Raw genomic sequence first — 16,045 nt, 5'->3', positions numbered from 1 at the left:
TATCCTTTGTAAAGTAACGTGTCCTCAGGCAACACTGATCTGCAATTTGCAGCCTGTGTATGAGAGATCTTCGCACAATCTGGGAATTAAGCTTTACCAAGAGGAGCAAAGTGAGGTAGTGGTACATAGCCCACGTTCTCAAGGAAGAGGGAAGTGTGCATCAGTGATGTCAGGACGGCTCCCTCAGTGAGGCAGGTCTGCTGCAGCAACAGCCTGTTGGAAGAAGACTACCAACATTACTGATCATATGCCCAGCTTCTCCCAGTGCTAGATGTTTCCACCAGTGAAGAGAAGATTTGCCTCCCTCATACAATGATGTATTGCTTTCCCAGGTGGCTTTCTGTGCAGTGGCGCTCCGCACATGCTTTTTTCCCATGATGGGAGGGTACACAAGACTCTGGAATACAATCAACTTTTATCACAGTATCTGATTTGTATTTGCTAAATTTGCTAAACCCAACTGATTTTTCTGCAAACAAATGTGAAGTTATTTCTTACAAGTTTCATTTTTCCTAGCAAAGCACAGATGTCAAAGTTTGGGTTTTTACTTTAATCATCTGTCACTGCATTGTTCTTAGGTGATAAACAAACTATGTATGACACTTTAAAGTAAAAACTTATTTGTGGATTTGAATTCCAGAGATTCCACATAGAAACAGATCATTGTTGACCAAAGTATTTTAAATACTGTAACCTAGCTCATAAAGTCAGTGGACTTAAACATTAGAGTGAAGGGATACTGTGAACCAAAACGATACCACCTGCTCTAGCAAAGCAGTAAAGAATCAAACCTTCTTTCCACAGGCAGATTAAATTGAAGCCTGTGTTTTGGAGCCAGTCCTGTTATGGAGGTGTGCTGATGATCATCAGATATTCTCAGACAAACCATGAACCTGCTATTAGCACTTAGGAAATTATCCCTATTTTATTTCTCAATATTTGGAATGTGTATGGGGCTCATGATGAGTGCATTACTGTTAACCTATTCTGCCTAAACAAAATATCATGGTATTTGTTTTTTAAAATATATTCTGAAGACGGTATTTATTCCCAAGTTGCCACAGTTCATACTTCCAAGTTTTAATTTACATCCTCTGAAAGCTGCAAACTACTTTATGACAATTCTGCCATCACTATCCAATGTCAACGATTTTAAGATAAATATCTACTATTATGAAGTCTGTCTGCAATAAAACCATAGAAGCCAGCAGCAGGGTTGCTCAAACCAACAGCTAGTGTAATACAGTTCTCCTCACATTTCTATACAACAGAGTGAAGCAAAGGCCTCAGATCTGTGTGCTTCCCTACACTACCCACAAAACACACATCGAGCCTGTTCTGGAAAATGTCAGAGTCTTATTTCAAAACTGGCCACAACTATCAACCTCATCTTTGTTGACCAGTCACCTCCATGGTCCGGTACCAGCAGAGGAAGGAAACCTGGGCTCAGAGGTCATCTCCATTAGAACTGTTGCATGAGGTGATACAAACACTGCAGACTAATTGTCATTGCAGAGCTTCTTCTGCAGGGGCCAACCCCTTCCATCAGAAACCAGACTGAGAATGTCTGTTACATGACACTGGGCAAACAGCCACGAAGCAGTGATTACTTTCCACCAGTTGTAATGGCTTCAGGGCTATACAGAGCATGATGTAAACCCTAAGGGTGGCATAGATCCCCACTGCCTCCTATGGAAGGCAATGGGTAAATCACACAACTGAAACCAAACCACAGAGAACTTCTTTATCCACAGCATTCACCAGGCCATAAATAGTGTGTTAGTGATTAGCTTAAGACAGCAAGTAGTGTGTGTCATGCCAAAATTGACTGCTGGGTTACTATATGGCTTTTCCTTTCTGTCCTTTAAGATACTCTTATCACCTTGAATGTGACTTGGCCTTTTGCCCTTTATTTGATGACTTCTTTGAAGTTTTTTCTATACGAAACATACTGTGTGTTGCATATTCTACAACACTAATCTTTACCATATGCAATTTTCACCACATGCAATTTTTACCTCATTTTTATCATATACAGGCTGTGTGGAGTATATACCTTCTACCCATAGGTAGGGCCGCACTGAAAGGTGAAAGCAAACAGTGGATATGGTTAGTTTTTACTGCCAAGAGTGGGTACCACTGTTTGTAGCTGTCCTGTCAGCTCTGGGGCATTTGTTGCCCCATGAGCCCTCCAAGCCGCTTCCAGGTGGCCCAACAGAACACACCTCCCCCACTCCCCCCTCTCCAAAGTTAATTAGGCATCTTCCAGAATATTCAACACTTTGCTATACAGATAAAGGCTGCCTGACAAACATAATTAAATATTGGAGACGACCACCCCAAACTACCAAATACAGACTTTGCTGAATATTTTTATTCAGTTCTACTAAAAAAACCAGATATATATTTAAAACTAAGCCAATGTTTTAGCTGTTTTCATGCACTAAGGCTTTAATGGTGACTGAAAATGAAGTTAGGAAAAGTAGGCACAAGCTGTAAACAACAAACAGGCTTGTTTGCATGATGGTGCTAATACTTTAGCATGTTATTTGGAAAATTCTCACCCCCTGGCTCCCTGAAAAATATTCAATTTGCTGTAGTTTGTGAACATGATTTATCAAAGATTTAAAAAGTTTCAAAATAAAAGCTAAATGTCTTCGTAATTTAAACAAAGCAAAACCCAGTATTACTTCATAGCTATTTTACCCAGACCTACTGAACGTGATAATATTTCAAATCATCATGCTAGGACTTTTAAACTATCTTCTCTGATATATAGAGTACTCTCAAGTGTGAATGAAGGCCTAGAAGACTATTGTCTCCGAGAACTGGGCCCAAATTTCACAACCATGAGGTTTTTCCAGATTTATAGAGCTTAAAACCAAACCAGAGTAACTTGCAAACAATTAACAATTTAAGGCCACGATTTGTGTTTAATTTTTGGAGAGGCTACAGAAGATGAGAGTGAATCACGAATATGAACAAAGTAAAGCCACCATATGAAGTAAAGCTGTCATTATAGGATTCCCTGACTTTGGCCCTAAGACTCTAAAAATGGGTAGGGAGGGAAGAAGGAATGAAAGCCTGAATCTCTCCCTCTCAGAGTAGGGCAATGACAGCCCACCACTGATCTTGATGCATTTGATTTGGAGTAATGACAGTGACTGTCAATCCTGCAGTTATAAATTTACAACAGGATTATTAATTGCTGATTTCCTGATTAGCACCCTTAGTCATAAATACTTAATTGGAGAAATGGTAGCTTAGCCACACAGGCTTTTACTTGACATACAGAATTTGCAGTCAGATATTTTAATTAAAAAAATACTACTGTGCTGGTTATTAATTGTGCCTGAAAGCAATGCACTTGCCCAACTCTGAAGAAGTCAGAATTTGTCAGAGAGTTAGAGATGTATGGGCTGTTATGTGTTTCTGAGTGGTAATCTCTGAGAATTTTTGGGGATAAGGACTCACAGTTCCTAGGATAATAAGATCAACATCCAAATGCACTAGTGATCTGGAAAGATATGAAGACAAAGATAAAATGATTGTGAATTAGAAACGTCTTACAGCTATCAGAAGGAAACCACTGCATTTTAACAAACTCAAGACATAAATGGCGAGCACTCCAACCCTTCTTCCCAAGAGAATCATCCGAACAAGAATCATTCATTTACCTCATTGGAAACACCAGAAGAAGTGTCTTGAACATAGTCCAAAAGCTTTTTAGGTGGCTGCATCATAAAAGCAGAAGTGTAGAGATGAAATGGAGTAGAATCAATGGCAGCAAGGAATGAAACATGTGGAGAAGGTGACACAGTTAGAAACTAAGTGTTGACAACGTCAGATACAAAGAGTGACACATATGGGTAGAATAGAAGGAAGAATGTGTTACAATATTTTTAAAATTATAAGCAATTTGATATAATGTTAGTAACTTTAGGTGGTAAAATTTACAACTGGAATGGTTGAACCAAGACTATCGGTTTTTAATACTGACGACAGAAGAGTGTAAAGCATCATGGTTACGTTCTGCTGGGGAAATCTCAATATACTTTATCTTACAGGACATGCTATTCCCAAGTTATCATTATCAGTAAAATATTGTTGACATATTATTCATCAGAGGAATGATGACAAAACAGCTTGAATGGCTAGATAAAAGGAAATCAGTGAAAATGGGATACATTATAGACCACTGGACAACAAATTAAACCCAGCTACATTAAAGTTTTTTTAAAATTTTATTTTCATGTGGTATTCAAGGGGCAATTTAAAAAAAATGTTATGATTAAAAAAATTATAAAGTTTTAGAAGTATGTATGTCGTTTGCTCTCACTGAAGTAGCTGGGAGTTCTGATTTTGGCTTATGGCTAGATACAAAGAGGGACTAAGGTACCTGGTTCCCAGAGTGCCCACCAAGGCCCTCTGTCAAGTGCTCAGGCTCCCCATGTAGCCCAGCATGTCAGTAATTAGCATGCTGAGGGGGCGCTCTGGAGAATTGCTAGCTAACAGGTAAAGATTAGAATGGGACTGATACTCTCAAGCTCAAATGCCATGTCTATTTGGGATTTCCTACCTGTGGGCAGGTGCTTTTTTTTTTTCCCCTCAAGCTGCTCAGGATCCTGGGGAGCTATGGGAATGTTTAACCAGACTGAGGGAATGCTTGGGTTTATTTCCCTCCTTTTTTGAAGGGGATTTGAATGCACATCTTCCACTTATCTGGAAAATACTCTAACCACTGTGTTAGACATTCTTCAGGGATGAAGATATTAATTATCCCTTTTCCTAAAGACGTTAGAGTGCAGAGGAAAGCATTTGAGCTCCACAGAGCCAGAGAGGGTGTGCGCAAAAGCAAGAGCGGGTGCATCTCCAACCTAGTCACTAAGGCACTGCAGGAAGTGAAACCTAGTTCTCAGTCTTGGTCTGAGGATGTTACTGTTTTATCCTTGTATAAAATATATAAACAGCCTTTGGTGTTCACATCCAGTTAAGCCTGTGGTATTTGCAGAAGAGTTGCAAGTGCCTAGGCAACCAAAGGTGAAAAACTAAGGTATCACTGACGTTTAGGCATTTCAAGAAAATGGAGCTTTTCAGGTTTATAATTTTAGATGTAAATGCTTGCAGTAGGACCAAGGTAGCATCTGTTTGCCTGAGTCTCTTTTTTGGACCTTGCTATTTGTGAAAATCAAAGCAGAACTGAAGTCTGTCTGTTCAAGCAGATGACCAGCTTGAAAACAAAGCAAACCCGTATCTCTGTGTTCAGGTACAAAATACGTATTCTGCATGATAAGAGAGGGGAAAAAAAAAGAAAAAAAAATCTCAGTATTTACTGCCATAAGCAATTTGTATATGTCTGTGTGCATTTCAATTTAGACATATTCCTTCAAGAAAAATACAGGATTTGTAACTGGGCATCCCTAATCAAACTGACATGTTTTCTATTCTGAAAGATTGTTCAGAAATAATCCAGCCAAATGCAAAAGATTTAGGGAGACTAGTAAACATCCCTGTTTAACATGCACTTTGTCTTGTTCTTAAGTATTTACACACTACTACTTGTCTAATATGTAGTCCATATTAAAGCTATTAAAGCCACTACTCTGGCAGGTTAAGGGTTCACCTGAAATATAATAGTTATATGCATGAGATTACTGACCTTTCTAAAAAAAGAAAATCATATTAACTTTACTGACTTATGTTTGCCTAATTTGGTAGTTTGTAAATTCCTCATTATAAAAATATTTTTCCTAATGTTTAAATATTAATATTCTGTCCTCACTTACCGGACGTCCAAACTCCAGTTCTGAAAAGAATTTATACCAGGGTTCGTTTTCTAAATCTATGTCATCTGGGTTTATGCGATCATTCTGGAGCAGTTGTGAAGGAAAAGGGAAGGAAAAGGCACACACTGAGCAAAGTGCTAGAAATGCTATGTCACTTTAACAACACACACACAAACACAAAACAAATATGGGGAAAGGATTGGAATAAAATCAAAGAATGAAGATCGTATTTAAGACAGAGAATATTCTTGTTCAAGAGTTGTCATTGACTGGTAGCTTTAATACTTTTCTTTTTGATGCTGTTCTTCCAATGATTGGAAGATGTTAAACACTTTAAAAGTATTCTTTCAAAGCTAAGAGGGCTCTTTGACCACTTCTGTAAACATCACTACATTACTTAAGTATATCTAATGCTACTAAAGATTCCGTGTTAAGAAGATGGTTTAAATGATTGTCATCTTCAGCATAGGCAAGAAACTGCCCATCTGATCAGCAATAAAGACATAATTTTATCAGTATTGCTTTTGGTCAATGCTTGTCTTCTCATAAAGCATGTTAATTCTGGATCTTGCTGTCCTGAAGCAAGTGCTGAGCAGAGATTATCAATATGCATCATGCAGGCATGACTATATTAAAAAGCCACTTCAGCATATGAAATGGAAATGGTATATTTTAAATCCTATGGCCAAAAAAATAGGGAAAAAAAATTTATGCATTCCATAACAGTCGTTTTAGCAGTATTTTGTAATGCTTTATCTCCCACAGCCTTGTTGATGAAGCATTTTTTTCCAAAGTTAAATATGTTGTTTTCATATGAAAATTCTCACAGCAAAGGGATAAAGTAGCAATTGAAGATAGCATTAAGAAAATTTTTCAATGAGCAGAAGAATAATTGACAGATTTATTCAAGCAGCATGAAAACATGACAGTGCAAAACAGTAGAACGCCCAATGGGATACCTAATCAACTGTAAACTTGGCTGCATTAATTATTTTCTAAATAGCTCCAGTTCCTTTGTAGGGTCTGATGTAAGCTGTCATGCAGCACAGAATTACAGTGAACTGTTGGCTTAAAGATCTCTGAAACAGAGAAAGCCTCTTGTTAAAGATATTTCTGAATTTAAAATTTTGGTCCTCCACAACTGTAATTATCAGAACTTAGGTGCTAATTATGGTGTGACCTAGAAAGCAATCCTCAAAGACAACGACAGGGTCCTGCATAAAGAATGATACTGGTGATTAAGTATGTAACACTTTTTCCTCCTGAGTCAAGTTGTCACCCATACACCAGAGCAATCACCTACAGCTATTTCTGTTTTCTGCAAGAGATAACACTGTGCTCTTGACCATTTCAGGTAATTAAACACCTTACAGCACTTTTCTTGCTGCCTTTGATGTTACTGGAACTGACTGCTGATCTTGCTCCACTGGAAGGTCAACAGCCCTTTTGAACTACCTTTGTACTCACATACCTATGAGCTGTTCATGCAATATCTGGACACCGACTTTGTTTTATAGATTTATCTTCACAATGTCCCTTTCAAGTAAGGGAAATATTATTCCTGTGAACAGAGTGGGAAGTGAAGGCCAGTGATGAACAACTTACTGTGCATGTAGCAGGGTTAGGAGGTGAAGCTGCTCTGGAGTTTTGTCCGTACATTTCCACCATCCACAGCCATAATTCAGTACTACTAGTGACAACTGTTTCAACCTGACTATACATACCCAAGTCTTTCACAGAAAAACAGCACTGGAATTAGTTTCATGAACTGACCAGTAAAGATTTATGGCCTTAATAGGGACAAAAATTTATTTAAGAAAACAACACTATTGTCTTCTACAGAGAGATGAAGGCATGAAGGCAAAAATTGACAGATTCGCAGTGCCAAAGATAACTTCATTATATAGCAACTTGATTCCCGTAACAGAGAATGCTTGGCGTATTCAGAGTTTTTTGCTTACCTTAGAAAAATTCCACAATTTAGATGTGGATAATCTGAGAAGACAGTACTAAATAGTTGCTTTTTTGTAATTTCTCCAAACTAAGTTACAGTATGTTGAAATATTTATAGCATGTTTTCATCTTTATGTTATACCAATGAATTAATTTGCACAGACAGAAATATTAATATCATCAACTGGGTGCCTCTACATAAAATAAAAAAATTAATCCATGGAAATGCATATATATGGTGTGGAAACTGTAGAGCTGTTGGCACTACAAATCCAGGCCTACTAATATCGCTTGCTTGGGTTGCTAGTGTCACCCTTGTGAGCCTCAAAGACCCCTGGATACCAGCAGCCCCACACCTACACATTGCTGGACCAGTGTCCCTTCTTGCAGGGAGCCCGAACACACTGTTGGACAAGCTGGGCTTCCATGCAGCTAGCCAAGAAGATGAAAATGAGAACGGGAGCTGGCTCCCATTTTATCTTCAAATACTCCTGCAAGTAGTTAAAAGCTTAAAACGCCCCCACCCCCACCAACCCCCCCATTTCTGTTTGTAAATAAAAATCTAGAAATAGTGTATTTTATGTAGTTCCTATGTTTTTTAGTTCTTGTTGTGTAGTTGTATGCAAATAAAATGAGAGCATAAGAACGTGTGCAAAGCTAACTCTACGCACACAGGTCCTACTTTTATTTACAGCTTGAACCACAGAGGGCAGCAAGCAAAAAGAAACTGAGTACTAAAGTCTGTAAGTTCACTGCTGCCTGGCAGTTCTAGGGAAGACTCTGCAATCCCTGTGCTATCAGGATCAATACACAGGCAATTGATTTTGCGTGGCTTTCAGATTCAATTTTGCTGATGGACCTTTTTCTATTATCTCCCCTTCTAAGAGACTTAAAATGAACAAATAATTTTAACTTAAAAAACTGAACCTGGTCTCACAAAGTATCTCCCAAACTGCCTGAACAGAAGGTAAAAGCAATAAATTCCCTTTTTATGACTTGTCAGTCAAACCAAGTCACGTTCCTATTCTCTATCTTTCATCTAGTCATTTAGTAACATTTTCATCACTTGTTGAAGACACACTACTAAAGTCCAGTAAATAACTTCACTCTTTTTGCCATTTGCATCAGATGGTCAATACAGCACTGCATCAACGTACTCAAGTACAGAACAACGTTGACACCATTCAAAAAAATTTACATCTATAGTTGACTGCAGCTTTGCTTGTGCTTGATTTGATATACACAGGTAGGCATTCACAGGTAATAATCAAAAGGGTGCATTTAAACTGGTGAGTTAAACAGTTCTTATACAATCTGCATGGTGAAATTAAAATTTTGCATTTGCAAGTTCAGCCACCGTACTGAAGCCTCTTTGGAACAATGGACTGAGATGTCTGTTGTAAATTCTGCTTTGGCATTTTATTAGCACTAAAGAGTTTTCTTTTGCTTTTTTTCTTTTTTTTTTTTTTGGACTACTTTTAAATAGCTGTTGTAGCTCCAATTCCGCTACCAGACTGACTTAGTCTCTCCCCTATCTTTTTGAGAAGACATATTTTTTAACGTCATCAATTTCTGATTTCTTTTTAAAACACGCTGAGAAAATTTTTTTAGTTGACAAAGTGTTACTCAAATAACTAACACTGAGTAGAATATTCTGATAACCAGCCTGACATGACAAGGACGACCAAACTTGCATATTCTAAAGAGTATTTCAAATTTTTCACTACAATAAAAAAAAAAAAGCCCAAACCCAACAGATATACATCATGGTGTAAGCCCAGTCTATTTCTGGTATTTGATGAAACATTAATGTTTTTTAATTTATTCTGACCACGAAATGCTTTTGCATATAAACTCAGCAGAAGATTTGTATACTGAACATATATATAAAAAAATCTATAACTAAAATCCAACCTGAGAGTTTTATCTGACTAGCACATGTGTATTTTCAAGCTTAGACTAAAACACCTAATGAAAATAAAGGCATCTATTGCTTGTCCCAGTTTTACAAAGTCTTTAGAGTAACACCAAGATTCTTTCCTTACTTGTTTTACTGCAGAAATAGAGAAATACATGTATGAAGGAATTACTTCAAATATACAAGGTTGAAGTTAGTAAAGAATAAAAATTTAACTTCATAGTCATATGAGTAAGATCAAATTATTACATTGCAATTTACTTATTTACAGAAAATAAACACCCATTTCAGGAAACAAATCCATGGTTTAGATGATATTAGAAAAAAAAAAAAAAAGGGAGCGTTTTATTGAATTGGAGACTTTGGAGATACATCAGAACAACTTACGTACCACCTTACCAGAGCTATGTTATTAGAAGAGATGGTAATGTTTCATGGGCTTATTGAAATAGGAAAAAAAGAGCTGCCACATCATTGCTTGGAAGACTATTCAACAGTTTAATGTCACTTACTTTTGGTTGTAATCTCAAAGGACCAGTCCCAAGCATCTCCTTTTTGTTGATATATTTATACTTTTAGAAGTTCAAATTACAGAGGAAAAAACCCATTAATTTTCTGTTGTATGACAGAAGGCTGCTACACGGAACTGCAGCTTGAAATTACACTCATCTTTTTATATCCATAACGAAGGTAATCATCTGTCCCTAACTAACCTGTCCATTTAATGTTTATTACTAGATCATTTTTTAAAAGGTTTATTATTTCTCATATTCTTTTGACATGCTGAAGAGGATCTACTAAATAATATTTCCCACTAAATTTTAGTTCTACATTGAATCTCATTTTATTATATTCTTCCCATGTTTCTGATCTCCACATTAATCACAACTGGTTCCAATGTAGTACCTACATCAATAAAGGGAATGCTGATCTTTCAGACCTCATCTGCCATGTTTATTATCATATAAGGTAGCTCCTGTATACATGTAAATGATTTAATTTCAGCAAAAAAACTTTAAGATTTGGAGTGTTGGAGAAACTCCTTTTGACTTTTTTTGTTTTGGCAAAACTACTTTCTATTTAGAACAGTCAGCAAAACTCACTTTTTTGTCATTTTGTTAGTTCGCTGGAATTTAAATATTGTATCTATGATCATATTCATCAGCACTGCAATTCCTATATTAATTGAGGCCATTCTTGAAACACCACTGTAGTTTTCTTATTTTTAACTTGACCCTGCTGGTTTTTTTTGGTATTGGGAAGGCTGGTAAACGGCCTCAGTGCAAATAATGCAGCCACAGCAATCAAAAAGGTGCTCATAACAAATGCCATCACATTTTAAATAAAATTGTTAAATTCAGCTTCACAATAAATACCAAATCCCATGTAATTATATTGATTAATTAGCAGTTCACAGAATCACAGAATGGTGGGGTTTGGAAGTAACCTCTGGAGATCATCTTGTCCAACCCCCCTGCTTGAGCAGGCATTTCATATAGAAATGCCAATTTCCTCTTTGAAAAATGCATCAGTTCTGCAGGAACTTGATTTCACAGAAACATAGCTTAGTATTTTCTAGCTAATGAAAATTATACTCCCGCAAAGACCACAAAACACAAAGGAAAGGTGCTTAGTACGGATGTTTCACATATACCATGTATCCTGGAATTCAATTATTTGCTTAACTTATTTTGAATTAGTAAAATAAATTCTGTGAACAAGCATGTAATACAGTAATACAGAAGGAAATAATAATCCGGTATTGATTACATAAACCCTGTATTTAAAATTGGACTCCCTCAACAATTCCAAGTAAAAGCCCAAGAAAAGAAAATATTGCCATTGATACATAACAGTTTTCCTAAAATAAGAAAGTCTTGTGATAGCACAAAGGTAAATTAGAAAGGCTGGGTGAATGTCTCTTACAACAAGTGAAAACTTCTGTTAATGCTCATTTTGCATGCATTAAGTGTAGCTTTATCAGACATGACTCTGAAAAATTCCACAATTGCAATCATTATTCAGAAAGCCGGAATAAAGACTTCTAATTACACATTAATGTGCACTCAGTAATCGCAGAGTAATTGAGGATGGAAAGGGCCTCCAGAGGTCATCTAGTCCAACCTCCTGCTCAAAGCAGGTCTAGTCCGATCAGGTTGCTCAGGGCTGTGTCCAGGTGAGTCTCGAACACCTCCAGAAATGGAGATTCCACAGCCTCTCTGGGCAGCCTTGACCAGTATTTGACCAAAATCTCCCTAACTGTACAATTAGACACATCCAAAAATGCAGATAGCTTATTTTTATGCCTTAGTTAATCAGATATCATATGTACCGTTAATACTGCTGAAAGTGAGTGCTGGAGATGCCTGCCAATTAAAAAAGCAGTTTCTGTTAATTGTTTGCAGTGGTGGTTTGATTTCTTGGAAATACCAGATCTAAGTTTAGCAAATATGCCAAACTCACATTTTCAACACAACCATCAGGAGAGAGAAAAGACAAATTGCTGCAAAAATCATATTTGAAAAAGGACCTTCAATATTCATCTAAGTAGTTATAACAAGTAGTAAATAATAAAAAGGTGATATCTCACCGAACCTCTTTACTGTATTAACTATTTCACTTAAGTGTCTTACCGGTCTTTCATGCTCAAGGATTGATGACTTTCCTGGCTCATATTCAAAAATACTTCTTGGTTCAGAACGGAACTTGCGTGTATCTACCTTTCTGTCAGGGGGATCCCAGTCATTTCTAAATAACAGAATCAAGCAATTGAGTTAATTTACTGTCATTGCCATCTGCTTTACAGCTCTGTGCAAGAGAAACATGCAAACCCAAATGAATTTCAGCATGGTTTCTCTTTCCAGATTTCAGTTGTGAAATGTCAGGCCTAGCATCCCAATGGTTTAACCACTGTATCATCTTAACCTGTTTACAGCAGGTATACTCAGTACAGCAGGAAAAATACTAGAGACATCCAGCCTATGTGATCACTTATACTTTTGTTGTAACTGGAAGACCAGTTTAAGAAGTCCTCTGACTTACTGTGTCAAAATACCATGACATGCCTTCTCAAATTGCAAATTTACTATACTTATTTTACGACCTATACTAATATAGGCAAGTGGTAAATATTTTTGTCGTCATACAATATGATAGTAAGCCCATACTGAAAAAGTTTCAAAATTTTCTGAGACAAAAAAGGAGGAATTATTTTAAAAGACAGCGTGAAAATTTAATAGACTCTCTTTATCCTGATCTGTAGTAGAACTGCTCCTGAATATCCCTGTAAACAGTGTAGTGCTTCCTTGGAAGTTTGAATAGATAAACAGAACATTAATTTGGCAGGTGATTTTGGGACAGAATTTTATCTCTTTGTTCTATATTATCCATTTGCTTTCAATTTAATAATGCTATGCAAAGAATGAAAAGTAACCCCTTCTACTGTATTTTTTCAGTAATTTACCATGTTTTATTAATAGCTACCTATACATTTTTGGGAGTAGTTAGCTAGTTACTGTCACAGTGAGAGCTACCTTTTCATGGCAGTTTTTGTAGTCACTACCTACATTGCATTTGGAAAGTACAGCTCACACATCTTTTTATTTAGCTCTGTGTGAAATGACCCACTAGTAACTCAAAGAATGGGGGAAAGAAAAGGTGAAATCCTATCAGCTGTTGTCTGCTTTTAGAATAATAAAGAGCACACATCGATCAAATTCTATCACTTCTATCAGCCTTTTTGATGTGACTGGCTTTGATGTGACCTGACATAATAACGCATATGTCACGTGCCTTAAAAAAAAATAATCTATGGGGTAGCTTTTGTTTACAGTATGTTTGTGAGTGCAATTTCTGGGACAGAGTCACCTCTATTTATAAAATGCCCTACATTTCAAAGGAAGTAGTTCTGCATGGCTCTATTGTTTATTTTCACAGAGGAAAATATTAGTTTCAGAGCAGAAAAGGTTGTATTTTTTGAGAATGAACAGGACAATGGAAATGTTCTGATCAAGTTGCATTATACTGTAAGTCACTGAAGAAAAAAGGATGCTACTGAAATTCTGATTCACACTCAGTTCACCTAATTTACATTGTTTAGCCTGTAGTCCCTTATGAACTGCATTTTTGAGCCTAAATGTTAATGCAAACCATATCTTGCCTCCCAGCTAGGAAACTCTGATACATGTGGACCTAAGCCTCTTACGTGAGATTTTAAATACTTGGGCTTTACAGGCAATCTAAAAAAGAATACCCCAATGGCAGGAAAAGATTGACACGCCATAGCTGTCAGCAGCAGGCAAAGCATAACTAATGTGTTTGGCATCCCCTGGCCTGGAGAACATAGATTTCCACTGCCTGCCTTATCATGCAGGAGATTAAAAAGAGAGGCTAAACATCCAAATTCAGTGCTGAAGCAGACATTTTCAAGCTTGACAAAAGGAACTGCAACAGGGCCCAGTTTCTGTGGCCAAGGCATTTGGCCTAACACAGGATGATGACTCATATAACTTCAAAGATCAAAGCTAGTCAGATCCACATTTTGGTGCCTTGCTAACAAAATCTACACTTCTGCATGACTTGCTAACAAAATTCAAACCTCATGGCCTTTGGGAGGTAGCCTAACTCTAACCCCTAGCACTTCCCTTAACGACCTGCCCTCAGCAACAGGAGTAGCCAAAATCAGTAACCACTAAGCAATCTCATTTTCCTCTGCAATATGTCTCTCTGCTGGATTACCTTTTGGATTGCCACTGCTAACAAATTTTTCAAAAGAGCCATGGTTATAGTCTTAACTTTAAACATTTAGTATGGTCTTTTCTCATAATATTTTATTCAAACTGCAAATTATTTGAAACTGTTTAATATAACTCAATTTCTACATATAAAAATGTTTCAAATGTCCAAGCTGACAAAAATGGGCAAATTCTGTTTTGTTGCTTGAGTGTAATCAAAAGAGGTGGGCTTGTAGCCACAAATGGAACAAAAAAATGACCCTTTTCATATATAGATTATATACATAATATATATGTTACATATGTGTATATATATGTATATACGTGTATATATACATATTACATATGCATATGTATATATGTATATACGTACATATGTATATATACATATTACATATGTATATATACACACATATAAATATATAACAACATAATATTATATTAACATGTAGTATTCATGAATGTCAACACAAAAGAAAAAGCTTTTTGCTTGAGCCAGTGGCTACAGATGTGCTGAAGAGTCTATAGAGTTTGTGTGCAGGGCACTTTGCATGGTTTTATCAGAAGGATAAGCATTTATTTCCTGAGTTATTAAGTATTAACCTTTTCCAGACTGGACTCTAAAGACTGGGACCTGGTTTTGTGCAGCAAGTCTGAAGCTGGAAAACCATGAGAAATCTGAAATGCCTCTTTAATCTGTAAACACCTTTGTGGTCTACCGAAATGTAGATGGAGACTGAAAAAATGGAGACATAAAGCCCTTCTGATCTCTGGGAAAATGTGGGTTGACTGCTAAACTCTTACCGTTTTACTCTTCCTTGATTTTCAATTTACAACATCTTTTAGATCCTTTCTCATTGCTACTGGATACCATAAATAGCCTTTTCTACTCAGAATAATTATTAAAGACATCTGCCAGAGCACAAATTGTTCTGAAACACAAGAAGCAGGACAATCCTTCTAATGAGAATAAAAATCTTAAATGTTCATGGTGGTATTGCTTTTAAGAATAAGCACTGCTTTAGCACGTTGAAGAAATGGCAGCACCATGCATGATGCCCACGCCACTGATGAAGACTACCCCTCGTAACCTGTCCCTTGCAGTCATATTATTCTGCAGCTGCTATTTTAGCCTTTGTGATATCCTGTATTTGGCTTACTGTACATACCAAGAACACTTTTTGAAAATATGCTTACTTTTCTGGGGTAGACCTTTCCCTCAGACGATGTGGTGGTACTGGAGGTGGCACATGTGGAGGTGGTAAAGGGGATGAGACCTTAAAGGCATCGGAGCTGCTGTCAGAAGCACTTTTAGACAATGGTCTGTACGTCTGCATCTTTGCAGCCGGGTGTGCCTGAGCAGAGAAGGATGGACTGTAGCTACCTAATATGGAACAAAACCAGAAATAGTCACAGAGCGAGAATGAGTTTAATAAAATATAACATGGAACGCTACAAGAACCCACAGTTTACTCAATAAAGCTGAAAGGTTTTATTTACACATTACAAATATGTGTAAATGCATTTTTGAAAGTACATTGCTGTATACTATATAGCTCATTAGAATACTTTTAATATCTTTCTATATAAAACTACAAACACACAGATAAAGTGTAGTACAGTTAAAATAAATTAATGATTAATTTGAGGGGGGG

The 16,045-nt window shown here is 36.9% G+C and overlaps 1 protein-coding gene across 18 annotated transcripts in view; it reads right to left on the bottom strand.

The window, feature by feature from the left end:
* Positions 1-16,045, bottom strand: part of SORBS2 (sorbin and SH3 domain containing 2) — a 247,725-nt gene that overhangs the window by 34,096 nt on the left and 197,584 nt on the right. For all 18 annotated transcript variants that reach the window (XM_064449587.1, XM_064449585.1, XM_064449591.1 and 15 more), the window contains 2 exons: positions 15,588-15,774; positions 12,291-12,405 (listed from right to left, as the gene is read on the bottom strand). In XM_064449587.1, coding sequence (XP_064305657.1) covers positions 12,291-12,405; positions 15,588-15,774 — 302 coding nt within the window. The remainder of the gene's footprint in view (positions 1-12,290; positions 12,406-15,587; positions 15,775-16,045) is intronic.

This window comes from Phalacrocorax carbo, chromosome 4 (genome assembly GCF_963921805.1).
Source record: "Phalacrocorax carbo chromosome 4, bPhaCar2.1, whole genome shotgun sequence".
Lineage (NCBI taxonomy): Eukaryota > Metazoa > Chordata > Aves > Suliformes > Phalacrocoracidae > Phalacrocorax > Phalacrocorax carbo.
Note: the sequence above shows the minus strand (reverse complement) of the source record. Positions and strands in the feature narration are given on the sequence as shown.